Here is a 22248-nt window from a genome sequence, read left to right as displayed (position 1 = left end):
GTGTTTAAAAGGACATTTATTCAGTGTTTTGGGACAAGATTTTTATGTGATTGTATGAGGCGTAATTAAAGAGGGTCCATATTTAGCTCTTCTGTGCTCTCATTTATGGATGAGAAAGGCAGAAATACACTTTAAACTCAGACAAGAATTAGCATTTTGGATGACAAAAGCTATCACACATGAATGGGTTGCTTCTTAAAATCAACAAAATAAATTAGACTCCCTGTTTAGGAGCATCTGGCACCCTTAAAACCTAGTTCATATAATGATGTCTCTGTTTGTTAAAAAGAATTATGTAACAATATGGTTGATTTATTTCAAGATGATTGGCTTAGCAACTTAATTGGACTATGCAGTATACCAGAGCACAAAAAAAAAAAATTTAATTAGCTCATTTGTTTGTGGATGACTGCAAGCACTGCATGTCAGGCTCGGCTCCCTTAGAGGTGAGCAGCCATTTGATCCTGTGAGGAACCAAATCTTGTCAGATACCACAGAAGCCACGCTCACACCCAGGGAACAACTGCACCACGCTGCTGTTCAGGTGTTGTCAAAGCCCACAGAAACCTTTCTTGGAATCCAAAGAGTGCTCTGTGACTCCTGGCAGACACAGGAACCTTTCTGGAGGAACAGTAAGGCAAAAATGTCCCTTGAAGAAAAAAACTAATTTTCTCCCTCTGTGGCCTCTCTTTTCCCTTGGGCTGATATTCCACCTTCCAGCTCCCAAATACTATTAACATCCCAGAAAATTAGCATGCTGGATCCAGGTCTTGTATTCACCCTGGTGCAAAGTTTTATGTCCTTTATTTCCAGGATGGCTACTCACACATGAAAAACGTGCATTTGCAACATCATTTGACTCCTTCATGAGGTCACCACCTCTCAGCTGAGACAGAACAGTATTATTATTATTATTATTATCATTGTCATTATGATATTATTTGTTATGTCATTGATATTTTTGTTATTATAATAATATAATAAGAATAATAATAAACTTCTTAGTACCATAAGAGTAACATTTATTGTAATTACTTAATATCCAAGTAGTATTTTCAGAATAGCGCTTGACAGTGGTTCAAATATCTGTCAAGATCTCTCCATTTTATTTCAGTTCCAGATGCAGCTTGTGTCAGCCAAGGGACTGCTGACTTGTGGGCAAATTCCACTTAAGTGGAGTTAATCACAACAGCTTAAGTTGTTTCTATACTCTTAATTTTACACCAATTTAAATAAAATTAGAGGTGTGGATGTTGATTTTATTGTGTTGTTGAGTTAAAATACTGAGTCCCGCATGATTCCTTTTTCCATTTCTATAATTGAACATCAAACTCCCCACTTCTCTCCCACCCCACAAAGCACACAAAAAACAAGAAAACCTAAATTAAAATCAGTATAAGGATTTGACTTAAAACATAAAAGAAGAAATAGGGCTGAAATTCCATACTTACCACACCCTGTATTTCCTAGATACAAGTGCACATCTGGTGTGTGAGATAATGCGCTGTTTAGAGACCATGGTAGAACACAGAAAATTGGAAATGAGTCTCAAGTCTTAACACTACATTTCTTCACCACTGGGAGCAAGTAAGGCCCTGCTTGCCACTCTTTTTGTAGGTTGTGTGATTTGATTCCCTCTGGTTTTTTGCTCTGTAAATAACATAGGCATGAAGGGAATTGGGAAAGGACTGGTTCTGTAAGAAGTATTTTGTGGGGAACAGCTGAGAAGGGTTTTTTATCAATTCTCAGACCATATACCAAAGTTAACTGTAATATTAGCCACAGGATAAAAAAAAAAGAAGAGATGCTCTGTTGGAGCCATAAGTAGAGCAATAAAAACATGTATCTTGTTCATTCACTTATCACATGTTATAAACCATTAAAGCCAAAGGCAGTGGTTTGCCATTCTCTGCAACAGAGGATATTCTCTCAGGCCTCCCTGGTGCTACAATTCACTTTTGCCACATCCACACCCCTCAGTTATTTGTGTGTTCCTAACCTGTAGCTGTCAGACAGGGGAAGTTAAACCTGCAGCCGCTGTGCTTCCCTGTTACTTCCTACTGAAACTCATGGGTGTCTGCATGGGTCTGACTTCTGGTAGGGAATATTTTCCATGTACAGTCATGCAAAATGCAAGACTTTTTTACAGAAAAATGACATGGGTATAGTGTGTTTAGCTTTGGACTTATTGTACAGGAAATTAACTACTTCTCTAAACGTAGACCATCAGACCTGATCTGACCTTTTAGTACTTCCACACTTCCACACAGTGGTGGGAGCATCACAGCCTGGCTACGAGGCCAGGGAAGTGGCATCCCAAACCGGAGAGAGGAGCAAACCAGCAGCATAGTGACCCTTCCTCCCCACTCCAACCTGTTTATCCCATGTACTGACCATGGAGATGAGGAAAAGCAGCGAAGTGAAGCATGTAGTTGTCACTCCAGAGAAGACATCTCATCACAAGGATTGAGCAGCAATGAACTGCACATCAGAAGGTTTTGGACATTTTGATCCATATGCAGCTGTCTGAATTTTTGCAGAATTTCAAGCAAAGTTGAACCAGAGCTCATCTTATAGGACATACAACTTATCTGCACTAATGAGGTGTTGCACTTTGCTGGCTGGAAGGAGATCTGCTGAGATCCTTTTCTGGACCGGGATCTGGAAATACTAACTCTGTTCAGTGAAGTAACATAATTGAGCTCCTTGTTCCCTGAAGGTAGGTGATAGCAATCCTCGTTTCTCACTGAGCACAGCCATCCTGCTCTCCTCCACACATGGCTTGTGGACAGGAGAAGCTGCAACGCCTCAAACAGGAGCTGGAACGTTCCCAGCCTCAAACCCAGCTAAGTAGAACAGGGAAACCAATATTTACCAATTTCTGAGCCAAAATCTGTAGCAGACTACTTTGCTTATACTCTGGTGAATTTGATGGTCGTGATTGGTCCAGATGAGGTTTGCACCAGTGGCTGATCCAGGCACACAGGGAAGTGGCACAGGGCTGTGCTCCATTTATCCTTATCCCTGCAGCATTGCAGGCAGGTAGGACAGACAAGCCCTTCCTGAAATGGTTCATCACAAGAACTGGCACTTCTGTAGCTATCAGAAGGTGCAATGTAATTTGATGTAACAAGTTTATTGGCCTGATCATGGAGACTCAGAGACTTATAAAATCACACTTTTATTACTGATTCAGTCACGCACATACATATTTATAGCTTTGTAATTGATCACATAGGGCAACACATTAAATTTTAATACAGGGAATTACCTCCTGTCCCTGTAGAACCACCTTTTGTATCCACAGGAGACAGTTTAAAACATTTACAGCAGAGTTGCTTTTATGTCTGTCATACACTTATTACCAGCTTTGGTCTAGGCAGTTACATTTAGATTTGTTTCCTTCTTTGATCTCCACAATCTGTGGGAAAACACACATTAGACACAGGAAGGATTGCGTGACTTTTGAAGCCTGGCATCACTTACACATCACCGGTTCTTGTAGCTTCTCTTTATCAGCTCGCATCTCACATCTCTCGTTCTAAAAACCTGCTCTTCCTAACCCCTGTATGTTTGGGGTTTGAGATTACTCAGGGCACTTGTTAACACTCATTCCCAAACCTGTGCATGACCAGTGCTTTGGTTTCTTATACAGACTCAGAATGTGACAATTTAGTGAAAAACACCTCGCCTTGTCCTGTTCAGTCAATGTGTGAATTAAGCGGTGACCGTAAGTCTTATTAGCAATTATGGGTCCTTCTGAACTGGTTTATTCAGCTTTTTAAATAGTAGTGAGAACTGACTGCTACAGAGAGGTAGTTTTCCGAGTAAATCTTAAATTAGCAAAGTCTGTTTTGGAAGCAAATTCATTATTTGCCAGGGAGGGCAAGACTGTGGTCAACTGAAAAAAAGAATAGCCGCAAAAGAAAGGAACACTTTGGTTTTGTGCATGGTCAAGTCCTGGAGCAGGGAACAGTCAAAGGGGTTGTTAGGGAATGTGGACAGGAGTATCCATGGAACCTTCCTGGCTGAAGGTGTCCCTGCCCATGGCAGGGGGTTGGAACAAGATGATCTTTAACGTCCCTTCCAATCCAAACCATTTTGTGATTCTGTGATTAGCTAAACTTTGGGGGGAAAAAAGTCTGCTGTAAGTGAAGCTAAACAAGCCAACAGAGCTGAGATTTCTCACTTGAGTGCTTACCTAAACTGACCTCAGGTTCAGCCCTTTGGGGATTTTTCAGGTTTGGGATCCAGCTGGCTGGATCCACTGATATTTGCATTCCAGTTTGCATTATTTGTGCTAACACAGGGAAGACTTTCTCAGGTTATGCTTTTATACAGCCTTTCCTGTAAAACACCTTAGTGTGCCTCCGAAGAGAACACTTCCTCCTGCCCTGTTTCTGGGGCTGTACATTTTTGGGGGTGTATGTTTCAGACACGAGTGCTGTAAAAGCAACATGCTAAAGTGCCATTGCCCTCGCCCCCAGCCCCCCCAGATGATTTATCTGCTGTCAGGGCTTGTTTCACCAACTGCCAGCACCCTGCTAGTGCAGTTCTTTTACACAACCTGGAAATGTTATTCTTTATATGCCAGTTGGAATACATCAAATGCGTCATGGAATGAGACCAAATTAATACTTGGGGTTATGTGCAATGTAATTCACAGTGAAAGATTGGAAGATGTAAAGATGTGTTGAATATGCTCTCTTCTTGTTTGATACAGATGTGGAGCAAATAGGTTTGAAATTATATTTCTGCATGCAAATTACAGCAATTTGTATTAACTCCTATTGTGCTAGAATATAACATTTTCATCTGATCTAAGCCCTTCTGTCTTCAGATCCTCTTTGTGTTCTTACAGTGCATTTACAAAGATCTTAGATATTAATTATCTTGGTAAATTCCTGCAAGGGAACAAACCAAGCACATGTTGTGACATTCTTCCAGGCGAACTAGGTGTCAAACTCATCTCCCTTTGTTAAACACAACTCATGGATTTATTGTATCGGGGCAGATGACTGACCAACTTCTAATTAAGCCCTGTTAAAACTTACATGGTGTGACTGGATTTCAGATTTGAACCTTGTCATTTTCAAAGTGTCTCAAACCTGTCATTCTGTTTTTTCCGAAAAGGAATTCTGATTTTCCTCTTCTTGTGGACAAAAAAAAAATGGCTGAATGAATTAAAAAGGATTAAAATTGTGTTTCAATAGGACCTTACAGTATGAAGTCACTGTTATGAAGAACACAATGGCTGCAGGCGTGGCTGGCTCCTGCCAGGCAAAAGCTAATATTGTTTCACCTTAAAACTTAATAATCGGGCAGCCTCGGTCAATGATTTTCTCTTCTTTAAGAGAGTAATTCATTTAGGAAAGCAGCATGCATGCGTGTGTGTAGGCAGCAGTGAAATACCTCCAAGTGCCCCAGTGTGCTACCTCATGCTAAGTGGTTTGAAAAGGAAAAAGAATTTTAATTTAATTTAGAAAACTGCTGTGGCCTTCCATGCATTCAGTGGGGAGGACACAAGCTGTGAGCAGGCGTGGAAACAGGCAGCTCCAGCACAGCTCCAGCTTCCACACTGGCTGCGTGGTGGGCAGGAGGACAACCCTCAGCCTGGTCTTCATCCCAAACTTGTGCTGCCGTCTGGAGCAGGTGGGGGAAGGCTTGCCCAGCAAGGGTTTTGGTGCAGTCCTGGGGTGGTGCTCACCTCCAGGCTTTTCCTGGGCCTCCATCTTACTGAAAAGATGTGGAGGAGCTTCTCCCCCATGTGTGACCCTCGCACTCCTGGGCTGCATTTCCAAAGCAGCCTTGGCCCCGTGGTTTGCTCTGCTGCGCGCCCTGGGCAGCCTGATCCGCATCACCAGGCGCTGTTTGAGCAGCAGTGGGTCTCCCTGTTCCTCTGTGTCAGTACCAATCCAGCCTGCTCCTGCACTTCCCACGTGTTTCTGTCACAAAGCTTTTAAGCAGAAATATTTTTCTTAGGGAGATGCCACGAATGCACAGAGCAGCTCCCAGAGAGCTCGGGTCTGACTGTGCCGCTCAGGGTGCATTAACGAAAGCACACGTGGGCAGCAGGATTTCCAGCAAGAAACATCATCCCTGAAGAAAAGAACAAAAGTGTTCTCTGGAAGAGAGCTTTTAACCTATTAGTCAATCTCCTCTGCTCAGCTGATGGACTCTTGGATACACCCACACACTTCCTTCAAACAGCAGGAGGACTCAGGAGGAATTCAAGAGTCACTGGATAACCCCTGTTAACTGGTTCTTTAGCAGGAGCTTGCCCAGGAACTTGGGGTGACCACAGCTTTCCTGGGATGTCAGTGCTGAAAGCACTTAGGGCAGCTCTTTTCCACTGGGAGCTTTCCATGCTGGGCTCTGTGGTGACCCTGCCTGAGCCAAGAGTGGTGCCAGAAAAATACCTTTTCATGCTTTAAACCGAGCATTTCCTCCCTAACCCTCAGCTGGGTTAGGGAGGAAATGCACCCTCTGACAATACACACTGTGAAAGCTGAGGCAAAGGCCAGAAACTTGGGATTTGTTTCTGGTCACTCTCCCCTGGCTACAGTCATCTCTCTTTAAAGGCAGTGGAGTTTGGAAGCACACAGGCTGTTCTCCCGGAATGGGATCTTTATCTCCATCACGTCACTGGCAGGTTGTTAGAAAATGCAGCCTGCAGTGAAGCAACACAAAAATCTTGTGCTTGATTTAAATAATGGTGTTCATTACCTATTAAAATGTAACTTCTTGCTTTAAAAAAAGATTAATTAAAATGTACAAAAATGCCATTCAGTTACATTTTATGCTTCATCACTCATTCCCAGAAGTAGTATTCAGGGAAGCACGGCATTCTCAGTTCTGCCATTAAAAGCACAAATGACTATCAAACCTGTTCTTTTCAAAAGCCTGGCTCAAGTATCACCATTGTTAGATTTTTCATAACATATTAATTTGGTCATTACTGTTTTGCAAGATAATTGTATCAGTGATCTAACTTTTGACAGAATCCAAAGTGGCTGAAAATAGTTCACTGCAGCACCTTTGTCTTTTAAAGGCCATTTGGGGCTTGTTATTTTAATCCTTGTGCAGCCTGATTTATCACTTCAAACATCTGTCAGCTGTGCTTTGTCTTGAAATTGATAGTGATAGTGTTACTGATTTTTCAAGAGCAGCTGGTAGAGGTTCATTAGTTAAGCTCTCAAAGGGAGTAGATAACTGTAATATTTTTCTTTGTTAATCATCTCTTACGCGTTGTAATAATACAGAGCTTGAAATCTGTTAGAAATGCACAGCTTCTCTCTGTTTCTAACTCGTCAGAAGCATCCTTTCATTCTTTTAATCTGGCTCGATTATTAAAACTCTCCTTTTCATAATGCAGTAAAAAATTGAATAATGGCACATGAGTGGGGAGAGAGAAAAAACAGCCTTTGCTGTGTCGCATTTAGCACTGAGGGAGGTCATCGGGGTCTCAGAGTTCGCATCCAAACATGAATCAACTCCAGAGAGGAGATTAAGGGCTCTTCCATAATTGATTTTTAATTTAAACTTTACAAGGCATACAAAATCTCATGACAACTTCAGTAAAGTCAGGTTCATTTCTAACAGATACAGCAGTTTTCTGTTCACGCACTTGCCCTGCCACGCAAAACAGCCTTCAGAGTTAACTGTAATTCTTAAAACATTTTCCCCTGCCAAAATCCCTGCCAGCCAGCCTCCAGCTGAGCACCACGGTGACTCCTGCCCGGAGCTTCCAGGGACCTGAGCATCTGTGAAGTCTCCTGCAGCTGAGAGCGTATCAGCGCTAGCAGCGGTTCCACCAGCAGCGCTCGCACACAGATAATTACCGCTTGAAATTAGTATTTTAATGAACTGATCCCGGCAAACATAAAGCGAAGTCTCCCAGGCATTAAGGAAATAAGCAGGAGGGAAATTATTAACTGTAAAGTTCAGCAGACGGCTGGTGGGCAGGTGCCGGCATGGCAGAGGGGCTGCGTGTTCCTGCTTCCCTTTGTGGGAAGAGGACGCTGGGTTGGGGTTTGGTCCTGCAAGCTCACCTGGTTTTTAGGGACAGGGTTTAGTGGGACTTGGCAGTGCTGGATCAATGGTTGGACTCGATGATCTTTACAGTCTTTTCCAACCTAAATGACTCCATGAGCTGCACCTGCAAGCAGCACAACTTCAGTGTAGATTGAAAACACCTGGCCCATCTCACAGGGTTTCCAGGTGAATAGGATCATCTTTTAAATGTCTGCTAAAAATAACTAAATGCCAGATCTCCCCCTTAAAAGAACAAGTCTCAGCCCCATAAGAAAATACATGTGGCCATCGCACCAGTGAAGTTCAGTGTGAAATAGATTATGAGAATTCAGCCTGAATTTCAAGAAAATGCCCAGAGTGACTGAAAAAAACCACTTGAGAATCAGCGGGGTTATATGGTGCTAATATAATAATAATCTAAGCTTTATCTACTGTATCTCAATGAGATATTTTTATACAAGATTTTTCAGACCCTTCACAGAAAGGTTTACATTTCTGTTACTTCCCCACCCTTCAAGAATGGATGGTTCATATATAGTGAAGAACTAAAACTATTTAGTGATATTTAAGAAAAAACTTTAAGCGTTGTTCCCCTACAAACGTACAAATAAGAGACCTAATTTTTATCTCAAAGATCTCTAATTTAGATTTAATGGGGGGAAAAAACACAGAGTTGAAGTCTTCAAGATGAGAATTGCTGCACATTTTTTGGCAAGAAACATTTCTCAGAACAAATTTTCTGTTCTCTCAGCAAAAAGGTAGATCAATTCAATGCATGGATGTAATTTAAAAGCTATCTATGCTCTAAGCAATTTATCCAATTGCGGCTGGAGGGAACACTTCAGATAACCTAAAACTACTTGTCAGGGTTGTGAAAAAGGCATATTTTTGAAATAGGAAATCTTTGCAGGCTTTATTTTTAATTTTCACTCTTTTCTTCTGCTGCTTCTTCCTCCCAGTTTTGTTTCTTTACCAAAGTGCTGTTATAGTAAAACACTATTTTGTTTGCTTGCACAAATTGGAGAATTTTAAAGTGGGGATTTTTTTCCCTGTAAAATATGATACACTGAGTTTGAAGTATCAATTTTGTTTAAAAAACATGCAATGAAATTGTATCAGGTATTGAAAATTTCTCCCAACATACCCCTTTTAGTTTTGTATTTTTGTCTGTGGGTTATTTGGATGTTATCCCCTCATATTCTCATTCAACTAAATATTTCTATCTGTACCTTCCCTGGCCTTTAGGTAGATGCAGGTGTAGACGGAGACCTTTCTCCCTCAGATGGTTTGAGGAGGAATAGCAAAGCCCCTTTCAGTGGTCCTGTCTGGCTGAACATGAGTCCAGGTGTGTCCAGGTGGCCAATAGCACCTGGCATGTGACAGGAATGGTGTGGCCAGCAGGACCAGGGCAGTGCTTCTGCCTCTGGACTGGGCACTGGTGAGGCCAGACCTTGAGTGCTGTGTCCATTTCTGGGCCCCTCAATTCAGGAAGGACAGTGAGGGGCTGGAGTGTGTCCAGGGAAGGGAACAGAGCTACAGAAAAGGAGGCTCTGGGGGTCAGGCTCTGCTCCCTGGGAACACGGGACAGGACAAGAGGACACAGTCTTAAGCTGTGCCAGGGGAGGTTAAGGTTGGACATTTGGAGGAATTTCTTCACAGAAATGGTGATTAGACACCGGAGTGGGCTGCCCAGAGAGGTGGTGTAGTCACCATCCTTGGAGGTGTTTAAGGAAAGCCTGGACGTGGCACTCAGTGCCATGGTCTGCTTGACAAGGTGATGTTCGGTCATAGGTTGTATTCAATGATCTCAGAGGTCTTTTCCAACCTTAATGATTCAATGATTCTATTTACAAGCAGAAAATGTAATGGGGCTGCAAGGTTCAGTCATGAAGGCTTTCTTTCCTGCTGAAACGTCTTATCATTGTAGTTTTAACTACACAAGGCAGGGTAAAATGGTTAAAATCATCCAAGTCTATTAGTTATTGAACAGGGGATTTCTGACCACCTTTTACGAGTGAAAGAAAGTTGCAATAGCCTTTAAAACTTTTCCCCCTAACTTGTCTGGGGGACTTTGAGCAGTCTGAGTACTCTGCTACTGTCCAGCTAGAGATCAGTATCCCCGACTCCCTGCTCTGCATTTTCCCCCCATAATGGATATCTTTGCTGGATTTGGCATGCTGAACTCCACAGTCCCTCTTTCTCATCTGTTTCAAAATGAGACAGAAATCAAGCAAGTGAACTCTGAATTTCTGACTTAATTTCATCTTTGCACCAGAGTGTTTTAAAGAGTCAATCATTGCCCCAGGAGAGAGAAAACCAGGCACAAGAACCTGCTGGTGTTTATTTATTTACAGTTTAGCAAGGGGCAGGCTGTAGAACCTAGAAAGGCATTTTGGGTGCCTGAGGAGTGGGGGCACCCTCAGTTACAAGGTTCAGCCTCTCTTCTGGATATTCACATCCCACCACCCACCAGCAGCTCAGTGCTCTGTGGATTATAGAATCACAGAAGGGTTTGGATGGGAAGGGACCTTAAAGCTCATCTCATTCCAACCCCCTGCCATGGATGGGCAGGGATGCCTTCCACCAGACCAGATTGCTCCAAGCCACATCCAACTTGGCCTTTTTGCTTCATTGCAAAGCAACTCCACAACATCCTGGAAAATAAGGCTGTGCCTGGATGGAACAAATATGGCACTCTTTTACAGTCCTGCTGACAGATGTTGCTTAACTCCCAAATTCCTCGCAGCATTCCTGACAGCAATCACATCTGCAGCCATAAAACCCTCCACAGCCTCTATCTTTGAAAAAAAAATTTATGAATCAGTAAAGTTCAAGTTCAGCTTGTTGTGATGAATTATTAGAACTTACCATCATTTTCTTGGGGGAAAAAAAGACTAAAAGACTATAATGGAATACAATTTTATGGTTTTTTTTCCATTTAATTGATGATGGGCTGAGTTTTTATTAATATTTCTGGGCTCCAGTGTAAGATGCTGAAAAAGCTAATATGAGATCATTGTATCTGGTTAATGTGTGTGCTTTGCAAAATTGATAAGCCTTGTCAAGACATAAATTATTTAAAATGTGATAAATGTGTTGAAATCACTGAATTTTCAAACAGAAAAAGCAGAGTTATTTCTCTTCCCCACCACACACCCCCCCTCAAACTGGGGCTTTTGTGCAGCCACTCAATGGGGCCACGTTATCTCACAGCCTGTGAGGTTCCCACATCAGCACAGGAAACCCAGAAAAGTGTCCTGTGCTGCTGCAGAGGGGGTACGAGTGTAAACACATGGGACACTTGGGCATGGAAGCAGCAGGGAATGAGGAGACCACTGGAATCCTCCCCCAGTATGAGTTTTTCACTGGTAAAACTGGAGGCTAGAGGAGTGATGGTACCCCTCCTCTCCAGCAGTGGGATAAAAAGCTCCCAGTGAGCAGCAGAATGGTGCTTCAGAGTTGTTTATTCCAACAGACCAATTCATCCCAGCTAATTGCTGAGAGTTTTTAAATGATTCCTGGCAGGGGTGAAGCTAAAGGAATGATTGCTGGTGATTGATGAATAACCTGGATAAAATTCCCAAAGCACCAGAACTATTAACTCTTGCATGGGGACACCTGCTTTTATTTAGTGCCTTGCCCCAACAGAGAAAGGCACGGGAGTGAGTTCCAAATGAACCCAAATTTGGGCAAATGAGGAAAATAGAGCATTTACTGATACCAGTGTCTCATCAGTGTAAGCTCATTTCTCAGAAGCAGCTCACAGGGAATGTTATTTAACCCTGTGCTGCTCTGCCATGGTCAGGATCGTGCATGGAAGGGGGAGATTTTGAAGAGCAATCACCATCTGTCAGAGGAGGGCACAGGAAGAACCGAGGGTTTGAAGTTTAGAACTCCATAAATATAAACCACACCGCACTGATTGGAGCTGTTCTCGCCGTTTATGCCGCGAAACAAAACATCAAGATGCTGTGGATGGGGCCAAGATTGTGTTTCTTCCTGGAAAATATCTACAGGCTAATTTTAGGGTAAAACTGGGTGCCATTTTACAGCCTCTGTAACAGGGAAAAAGGTTAGGTGATTTCTGTCTGGAAATTGATGGTTTGGAGGGAATGGGAAAACACCGGTGCAGCGAAGGAGAACTCCAGCAATAGCCATCTGTTTAAATGGATACTCTGTTTAAATGGATACACTAGGTTCCCTAAGCTGGTATTTTTCAAATACCCTACCAGCAATATTTTTCACTATAAAGATGCATTATAGTGAAATGGAAAGATGCTGAAGAAGTAGTTTTTTCCAGCATGTGCTGCATTCTTTTAATACAGATTTTTTATTGCCCGGAAATTGCTAAGCAATGTGAATAAACAGCTGAACAAAGCCATCGGCCCTTCCTCACTAATGGCAAAATGCAGCCAGCAAGGGAAGGGCATTGGGAAAACCAAGTGTTGGAGTTGGGTTCTCTTATATTGCAGAAAGCTTTGTTCAAAAGAGGAAAAAAATCTGCATGCCACAAAGGTTTTACATTACAAAAGCACCAATATTACTCACATCTCTGAACAATGCCCCCTCGCTCCTGCTGCTGCAGCAGGCACTGAGCAGAAGCAGGCAGTTCTTTGTTAAACACCTTTTTAGTGAATATTTGCAAAACACAACCAATTTACCACCCTGAGCCACGAGGTCCCTTCCCCGCAGCCGTCTGAGCTGATAGCTCTGTCAGCTCCTGAATCTCGTCCCTGTATTGAAATCAGTGAAACAAGGCAGCACTAGGATGGAGCAGTCAAGAATTAAGGCTGTGCAAGACTGGAGAATCCCACAGCCTTGCAAAATACTTCAAAAAAAGAGGTGGAAAAAAATACTCAAGCAAAGTGTAAGGTACAGCTGTCTGCAGTGCCTAGGGATTGCTGTCTGGGCATTAAACAGGAGTATTGCATCCTTATAATTCAATTTATCAATGATTTCACGTTCCTGTGTTATGAAAGCTGTTTTGTTGCCACATGAAATAGCCCAGGTCACTGTAGCCTCAGCGTTGTATTTCATTATCCCATGAGTAAACCTCATTTGGTGTAACACATACATAAATAAAAGTAGCAGTAGTCTAGCAAGGTGCAACTCTGCGATTTCACCATCATAGCCTTGAAATACTCATGCCCTGATACGTTACTGATGTGGCAAACCCTCCTGGCTTTAGCATGTGTAATGTTTCCCACCCTTCAGCCATCCCCAACCTTATACCCACATATTTTTTCTTTTCCTATCAGAGCCTTCAGCAAGGCACCGCTGGGAAAGCAGCGCTCTGCCATCTCATCTGGTGTGAGAGCCCCCAGAAGAGACATACACTGAGCACATGACTCAATGTCCCCTGGATCTCTTTGTAAAAGGCGAGGGGAGAAAAGCCAAAGTGCCATTGCACAGATTTCAATAAACATTGCAGAAGACAAGTAGCCCAGGAGGACAATTGAGGGTGTTCCTGTGTCCTTGCCAGAGGACAGTCAGAGCTGGGTGCAGGCACCAGCAAAGCCAGAATCTCCTGTGAACCAAGCAGCTTCCTTTCTATGTATTTCACCTTAAAATTTCCAACCACTTTTCCCTCTGAGTCAGTTACTAACAGCAATACCAGCTGTAGGTGCCCATGGTTTGAGTGGTTATTAGCATTTTAAACAGCACTTCATTTAGTCATGCAAATGAGGAAAGTTTCTGGTATTCCAGCACTGCCAGGCCCCTGGGCCCAGCTGTAATCTAGAAAGGCAGCAGAAAAGCCTCTTTTTGGTGCTTCTTAAGGCCTCAGGTCAGATTTGGGGTGGGTGACCGTATGCAGCTCCTCTTGCTTCATGTGAGCAGAGTCACTTCTCTGCACCAAGGGAGTGATTTCCCTGGCAGTGGGGATGTCCAGCATTCTCAGCATCACACAGCTGATCCTGGGCTGGTGACAGGCTTAAGAGTGGCTGAAGAACCACACATAAACATGACAGAGCTTCACCAGGAGCTTTCCATCACAGCAGAAGTGATGTTTCCCCCAGCATCATTATGACAGCGCAATTTGGGCTGGTACAGATCAGCATCTGTCACTGTTTCCATTAGAATCTCCTCTTTCCCCGGGTTCGTAGCTCAACCATAAAAAAAAAATATAAGATAGAGGCAGGAAGTTGACATACAAGGTCTCTGGCTGAGAGTGATCACTGTTGTCTTTTCTTCCCCTGCTTTTAATCTGAAGAATGAAATAAGGTATTTCTGCAGAGACACACCTGGCCACTGCTTTTCCACACCGCCATGGATTTATTTATAGTGAAAAATAAGTGATGGGACAAGTGGAATGGCCTTAAGCTGAAGGAGGGCAGGTTTAGATTAGTTATTGGGAAGAAATTCTTTACTGTGAGGGCAATGAGGCACTGGAACAGGTTCCTGGGAGTGTTCAAGTCCAGGCTGGAAGGTGTCCCTGCCCATGGCAGGGGATTTGGAACTGGATGATCTTGAAGATCCCTTACAACCCAAACTATTCTGTGATTTTGTGATTAGCAATTGTGATGGTCACCTTTCAACATTCAAGCTGTGAATGTTGCTGCTGTTCCACATTTCATCTTAATTACTGCATTGGGGGTGATCAGGAAGGGCATGTGGCTGTGGATTGGGGCTCTAGTTTGGAGCCTATTGCTGCAGAACAGGCCCCAGTGAAGATTAAGGGCTTTGGAGTTTCTAATCTTCGCCAGATGATGAAATGAAAAATTGCAATTTATAGAAATAACAACTGAATATTGTAAAAACAGAACCCTGTGAGGAACCAGAGGCATAGGAGACCCTTTGGGATCAGGAGCAGAGGGAAAAGCAAGCCCAGCATTGCAGTTTTCCCTCATGAGACAGGAAGCACAAAATCCCACCCCACGCATTCCATGTCTGCACTCCATGTTTTGGCTGCTTTAGGCAAACTTCCACCCCGCAATGTTGCTGCTGGAGAGTGGAAACCCCATCCCTGCATTAGTTATACTGGGATCCACCACCTGGATCCTGACACTGTAGGATCGGTGATGAAGCGAGAGCAGCATTTTGCCAGGAGGAAGGGCCAGCAGCCGTTGGTCACCGGGGACACAGGCAGGACAACAGCGTTCTTTTTTCTCCCCATTTGAAGCATCTCTTCGTTCTCCTCACACACTTTGTAGGAATAGTTGCAGCTGAAAAAGTTTTTCTTTTGTACATTAGGGTGATGGTGTAAGGCAGTCCTGAGCAGAACAAACCCTGAAAATGCATTCTCCAAAGCTTCTACTCAAGATTTAAAGGACCTGAAAAGTCAGATGATCATTTCTAGCCTGTTGAAACACAGATCTTGCTTCTGATCTCTGGATCATGCCCTCGGGTTCCGCATTTCCAGCAGGACTTCTCTGGCAGAAAGAACACACCAGGGAAATGTGTGTCTGCACTGAGTTGGGAATTTTTCTGAGACCTGTGTATTTGACTCTGAAATCTTAAGGCCATTCTGTCGCTACCAAAATGAGGTTTTGCTTTCTGATTGCAGACTCAGCTTGGCCTTGTCATGGATCTTAAAACTGAGCTGTGCTCTGTGGCTGGGAGTGCTCAGCACTTCTGGAAGGCTGGGCCTTGCTTAGCACAGGCAGCTGAGCAGCTGAAACCAGCACACCAAAAATAGGGCCATGTTCATTGAGTCAAACTACGGGCACAAACGTGCAGACTTAAGTTTGGATCAAATGGAAAAAGCAACACCAGGAAAGACAAATGTACTATGAACAGTTTAGGACACAATTACACCAACAGAACAGGATTTTAAGCCTAAATCAGCTGGAAGGTTAAGTGGGGAGAAAAAGAAAGGGACTGGAAAATCATCCTGTTCTATTTCACTCCATCTTTTAGCAGAGGGGCCACTTTGGTCTTTGGGGTTTCCACATTCCTCAGTCATGTTTTCATCTAACAAATCTGTGAACATGGGGCACCTGCCTGCTCTTGTACATCACAGCCATCAGCCTGTCCAGAAGTTTATCCATTTGTCCCCATGGATGGCTCTTACTGAGATTTTTTGCATCTTCCATAAGCTATTTTGTGTAAAATCCTTGAGCTTCCATAGGGCAGTAGAAATTACTCATTACAGTGGTCCAGGCGACTGATTCAGACCCTGCTGGTATAAAAATAAGTATTAATGGCTCCTTCTGTGTTTTGGCCATTTTATTTCCACCCTTTACACAGCTCTCCCTTTCTGTTTTGGAGCAGGTGTTCTGTGACGCCACTCGGGTTGTACAAGCCGCGGATGTGCTGGACTGGGAAGACAAGGATGCTGCAGAGACACTGGTTGACAACGTGGTCCATTCCAGGATCATCAACCCTCTACGCCTCTTTGTTAAGCCATCTCCAGTGCTGAAACACGGCCAGGTGTCCTACTCGGACAGCATAGAAAACTTCTGGGATTGGTTGTCCAACATCACGGAGGTTCAGGAATCTCTGGCACGAACTAAACGCAGACCTATAGTAAAAACTGGGAAATTCAAGAAAATGTTTGGATGGGGAGACTTCCACTCCAACATCAAAACTGTAAAGCTGAACCTCCTGATCACGGGGAAAATCGTCGATCACGGCAATGGGACCTTCAGCGTTTATTTCCGACATAACTCCACGGGTCTGGGGAATGTTTCTGTCAGCCTGGTGCCACCTTCCAAAGTGGTCGAGTTTGAACCATCTCCTCAGTCCACGCTGGAGACCAAGGAGTCCAAGTCCTTCAACTGCCGCATCGAGTACGAGAAAACAGACCGCGCTAAAAAAACTGCCTTGTGCAACTTTGACCCTTCCAAGATTTGCTACCAAGAGCAGACCCAAAGCCATGTCTCCTGGTTGTGTTCCAAACCCTTCAAAGTCATCTGCATTTACATCGCTTTCTACAGCGTCGATTACAAACTGGTGCAGAAGGTCTGTCCCGACTACAACTACCACAGCGAGACGCCATACCTGTCCTCCGGCTGATCCAGCCTGGGGCTGGGGGAGCACTGATAAAAACGAGCGTTCCCATTAACCTTTTGGAGAAGAATATGTTTTCCTATCAGGTTAAAAAGTCTCTAAAAACTGTAGCTGTGTTTGTGCTGTATCGTAACTAATCCGGCTGTTTATGTAACAATCGTTTTCGTTCGAGACCGTTGCATTTTAGCTCTCTCGTCATTCGTAAGGGAACTGCCAGGCAGGCACGTGACAAAAATCAAACAAAATTATGTTTTTAATGAACATTGATCTTGAAAATCACTTTTTTAAATGACTCCGTGGCAGAGAGGTTGTCTTCTACTTGCACTGGACAGCATGTAGCAGGTCCTGTTTCTCATTGGGAACTTTAGGTGACAATAGAAAAAACAAATGATGAAGCAGCCTCAAAGCTGCTCATACTCAAACTCCAAATAAACAGCTCTCCCACTGATTTCATAAAGAATGTTACACAGAGGGCTCAAGTAGTCAAGTCCAAATACTGAGAGGAAGTGCTAATTCTATGAAAAAAAAGGAAAGAAATCTGCATTTTTATGAGTTGTAGCAGCTGTAGGTGTTCATTGAAGTGAAGAGTGAGCAGTTCTTCCTTCAGACTTCCTACCCATGGATATGCAATGATGTAATTAGACCTCAATGAGCTTTAGTTTATTAGACCCCACAAGTGTGCACGTGTGGTGTACAATCCTTCCTCCCATGCCCACCAGTGGGTTTGATTCCTCTCACACATTCACACACACTCCCCAGTATTAGTTTTACAGCAACGGAGAATATATAAATACCCTGGAAAAAGATAATCTCTGGTTAGGTCAACCTGGTCTAGTGGAAGGTGTCCCTGCCCATGGCAGGGGTTGGAGCTGGATGATCTTTAAGATTCCAACCCAAATCATTCTGTGATTCTGTGAAGTCTGAACTGTTAACAGGAGCTGGCTTTCAGCCAAAGGAAACAACTATTTTGCTATCCAGCCTCTGAGCATTAAAGTGCAGCAAGGAAAACACATCACAGCACAAGGATGATACCTGAACAAGCAGCTTTCTCCCTCTTGGCACCAGTTGTTCCCTTAGCACTGCACTGCACACTTTAAGTCAAAGTATCAGCCACGACAAAGAGAGAGAACAACAAAAATCTATGCACCTTCACCTCATAAAGCAGGTTTGAAACTGTTAATATAAACACTCAGCCAGGCTTTCCCCTTGTGCAGAACCAGCTCCCTACACTGTAGTTAGAGCAAGGGAGGCTCCAGCTGTGGTTGTGCATCACCATGTGTTGTCCCACCACAGTCAGGAGTGGTTGGCTCTGGCCACGCAGCTTCCAGCATCATCCCCTGTGCTTTCGCTGGGTATTGATCTGCTGCTGCTGCTGCCAGTTTGCTCCCCTGGTCCTTTGTGACAGTTCGATATCACAGGTCCTCCAGTCAGCCTCACATACAGGGTTCAAGAAGTTACACACAGCTCAAATAATGCACTACTGAAATACTCTGTTTGGTGATGTGCACACAGACAAGTGACTAGGGCAGCTCGGAAGGACTCACTCATGAGATTAATTCTGATTTCCTTGGTAAAGACTCACACAAAAAAATTACTCTGTTAAAAATATACGAGTAACTGGGTGATTTGTTTTTCTCTTTAGGTGACAAATTAAAATGTGTGGTTTAGTTTGATCAATAATCTAAATGTTTTCCTTCATCTTATTTCATACAGTCTCTCCTGGTCTATAATGATGTTTTTAGTTTGCCTATTCCTGTCAATTCCTACAAGTTGGTCTACTTTGTATTCTGTATAGCGTGTCCTCACCCCAGCTGTACATAAGCTTGGATTTATTGCTACGAGTTCAGTGGTTGGTGCTTTTGTAACTTAGCTGTAAGCCATGATTTTATTGCCATGTATTTTTACTCAGCACTGTAGGCAATTAAAAGAAAACCCTACATGCTATTTATTGTAGAGTATGTGGAAACCATGTATGTATATACACTTAAATATGTGCACATATACAGAACATATGTGTACATGTATTTGTATGTAAATAAAGAAAGTTTATTAAATCTGGCACTTGCTTGTGGCCTATTTGATTTTTGGTTTTAAATGTTGCATGTATGAAGACACAAAGTAAAACTAAGGCACAGCAACATGTCACTGAACATTTTTGCCCAGCTGGAGTTTGTTTTTCTAGGAGATATTTAAATGTGTGCTGTAGTGAGCAGTGTACAAGCCTAGGCAGAGTAGGGTCAGCAGCATTCTATGATATTTGAGAAAAGAAGCGGCATGTTTTGACGAAGACTGTCATTAACTGCTTAATAATTGCACAAGGTACATTAAAAGTGGAGGAGAAAGTTAAAATTGGACAACATTCCCAAGCAGGAACACGCTGGCAGAGAGGGCAGCTCGCTGCTGATTCAGCCCTTGCTCAGTTCCTCATCAAAAGGGGAGCTGGATTCTCCTCCTCCCTGGCTGTGGCACCTCCCAGGCTGAGGTTTCCAGGCCTCAGGAAGACAAACCATGGGAGAAACCTGCCCCACTCTCCTCCCAGCCAGCCTGGTGCAAGGAGGCAGCCTGGCAGCTGGAGCACCAGGAGAGGGAGGGAGCTGATACCAAACTCCATCACACCCAAGAGGTCCTCACCACTCTTCTGCCAACCACAATACTTTACGAATGCGCTTAAAAGCAGGTGGCTGTTTTTTCTTTCAGATCAATTTTGAAAACATCAAAGCAAAAAAAAGGCACTTACATTCTTATTGCAGTCAAAGTCTGATTAAGAAGAAATTATTTACACCCAGCAGAGTAAGCAAAATACAATGCAAGGATGACAGGCTTGATTAGGTTAAATGTCACGCTGCCCATGTAAACAAAACTAAATGTGATTTCATTTCACACAGAACAGGCCGTATTTTTAAAAACATTTTCCTATGTAACAGGTGACTATTTCAGAAAAGTTTCAAATTGTCACTATTACGGCTCTTATTCAAAGGATTTTAAAACAAAAACTTGAATGATTAAATACCATTTTTAAAAAGTGTCTTGAGTGGGCAATGACAACTTACGACTGCAGTAAATTAACCCAGAAGTTTTTAATATATAGTCTTTATTTAATCCCAATCTCCACAGGATAGTTTTGCACACATTTATATCAATACAAATGTCATAGAATCATGGAATATCCTGAGGTGGAAGGGCCCCAGAGGGATCATGGAGTCCAGCTCCTGGCCCTGCACAGGACAGCCCCAAGAATCACACCCTGTGCCTGAAGCACTTCCTGAGCTCTGGCAGGTTTGGGGCCATGACCACTTCCCTGGGGAGTTCATATTAAATATATAAACTTCCTGCTACATACATTTCCTATTGTTCTGCCAATCCAATGGATATACATTAAAAAATTCCAATAAAAAGCTCATTCATGACAAACATAAAAAGCCTCAGCTTTTTTCTTTAGCCCACACTCTCTGCAGAGCTGCAGGAAGTGTGCACACCCACAGTTTTTTTAATCATTCCCACTTGAAGAAGGAAGTAACAATTTGGGGTTTTTCTTCTTTTCCCCCTGAAGAATTTTGACCTCTGGACCTTCAGATTCCTAATCTCCCTGTAGCCCTCACCAGTGGTCACATCCCACTGTGAGTTCTTCGGTGTCGTCTTCAGCTCCCCAGTGCCTGGGCACCACGTGGCAGTGCCAGGCCCTCACAAGGAGCAGCTGTGCCACAGGGACCAGCAGGGCAGAGAACAGCAGGGAGCTGAGCATGGTGTCCCAGAAAGCTCCCTGGGGTTGCACATGTGCTTTTTAGGGTGAATTTACCAAGTAATAGCGAATGAGCAAATCCCTGGATGATCCTGAGGCAACTGGAAAAACTCTCACAGCAACCAAGCAAGGGTGTTCCATGCAAAAAGCATCCTGTGCTGCTTTTCTTTTTAAATTGTAATTCAAGGACATTAGAATTTGCTATTTGTTTTATGCTCTGTTGACCAGCATAATCAGGATAATGTTTTATTTATAGTATAATAATGATTCGTCATTAGTACTGTCTCTATTCAAATTTGTACAGTCGAAAAGACAATAACAAGCTGCACTACACTAAGTAGCTCAATGAAACACACATCAATCAAGCAGATTTTTAGCTGTAGGGTGTCTAGTTTGAAAAACCAGACTTTGCCATTCCCATCTCTCCCTTGTTGAGCACCTCCTGCATGCGTCCGTCAGGAGCAGCATCCTTCTTTGTTAAAGAACTGGCAAATAAAGTGGGTTTACAGAAGAGTTGCATTATCATGAAATATCCTACCTCATGCCAAACCACACCTCCCTTGGGGGGTTGTTGAGCTTGGGGCTGCAAAACCTGTTCAGATCTGCAGCCAGGAGTGATGGGAACTGAACAGAGTCCGCTGGACACAGCCGAGTCTGCTGCCACCAGCTCCATGGCACAGCTCTCCAGCCCCAAGTACTGGGGGTTGTCAGTCAGAAGCAAGGCCAGAGCTGTTGGTACTCTCAAGCAAGATCCCCAGCCATCCTGACTGAATTTTAAAAAGAAAGAAAAAAAAAACCAAAAAAAAATGCTTTTCCAAAGATGTAATTCAGTCTCCAACTCAGCACAAATCCAGCACCAGCTGCAGCCCAATTAAAAAGCAATCACAGTCAAGGGAAAACAGTTTAGTCAGAGAAGAAAAAATCCTACCTGCATAAACAGTGGTGGGACTCAAAAACAGATGCCAAAAGAAATATCAGCACCTTCCCATTCAACAGTAATGGAACAGCCACCCTCGTCAAACAGAGTCTCTTGCACAGCTCTCTCAAGCCAGAACAGAGGAGGAAAAAAACTCCACTGCTTCAGGGACTTTTTAAATGTATCTTCTTCATTTTCTGGAAAACGCACACTGAGAGCAGCTCAGTTGGTCAGAGCACGGTGCTCTGATAACACCAAGGTTGTGGGTTAGACCCTTTATGGGCCGTCCACGTAGGAGTTAGTCTCAATGATCCTTCTGGCTCCCTTCCAACTCAGAATGTCCTGTGGTTCCTCACTCAGACATGAGAAGCTGAGCTATAGTGAGTGTTCAGAGGTGATGAGCATTCCCTTGCAAGTCAAGAGCTCAACCACCTTTCCCAGCTACCAGGAAAGGAGCAATGTGGGAAGCACAGAGCTGGCACATGGGGAGACCATGGTCTCTTTTGGCTTGTCAGGAGGCCAGACTGGGAGTTCCCATCCAGAGCTGGGCCATGGGAGTAGGGCAGGTGCACCCCAGGACACGGCCTGATAGCAGGAGTCAAGCATGGCC

At 43.5% G+C, this 22248-nt stretch overlaps 1 protein-coding gene across 1 annotated transcript in view; it reads left to right on the top strand.

Moving 5' to 3' along the window:
- Window positions 1–19044, top strand: part of NXPH2 (neurexophilin 2) — a 35409-nt gene extending 16365 nt beyond the window's left edge. The window contains exon 2 of the mRNA XM_032114756.1: window positions 16246–19044. Coding sequence (XP_031970647.1) covers window positions 16246–16989 — 744 coding nt within the window. The 3' untranslated portion in view covers window positions 16990–19044. The remainder of the gene's footprint in view (window positions 1–16245) is intronic.
- The last annotated feature ends 3204 nt before the right edge of the window (window positions 19045–22248 follow it).

This window comes from Corvus moneduloides, chromosome 7, assembly GCF_009650955.1.
Source record: "Corvus moneduloides isolate bCorMon1 chromosome 7, bCorMon1.pri, whole genome shotgun sequence".
NCBI classification, from domain to species: Eukaryota; Metazoa; Chordata; class Aves; order Passeriformes; family Corvidae; genus Corvus; species Corvus moneduloides.
Note: the sequence above shows the minus strand (reverse complement) of the source record. Positions and strands in the feature narration are given on the sequence as shown.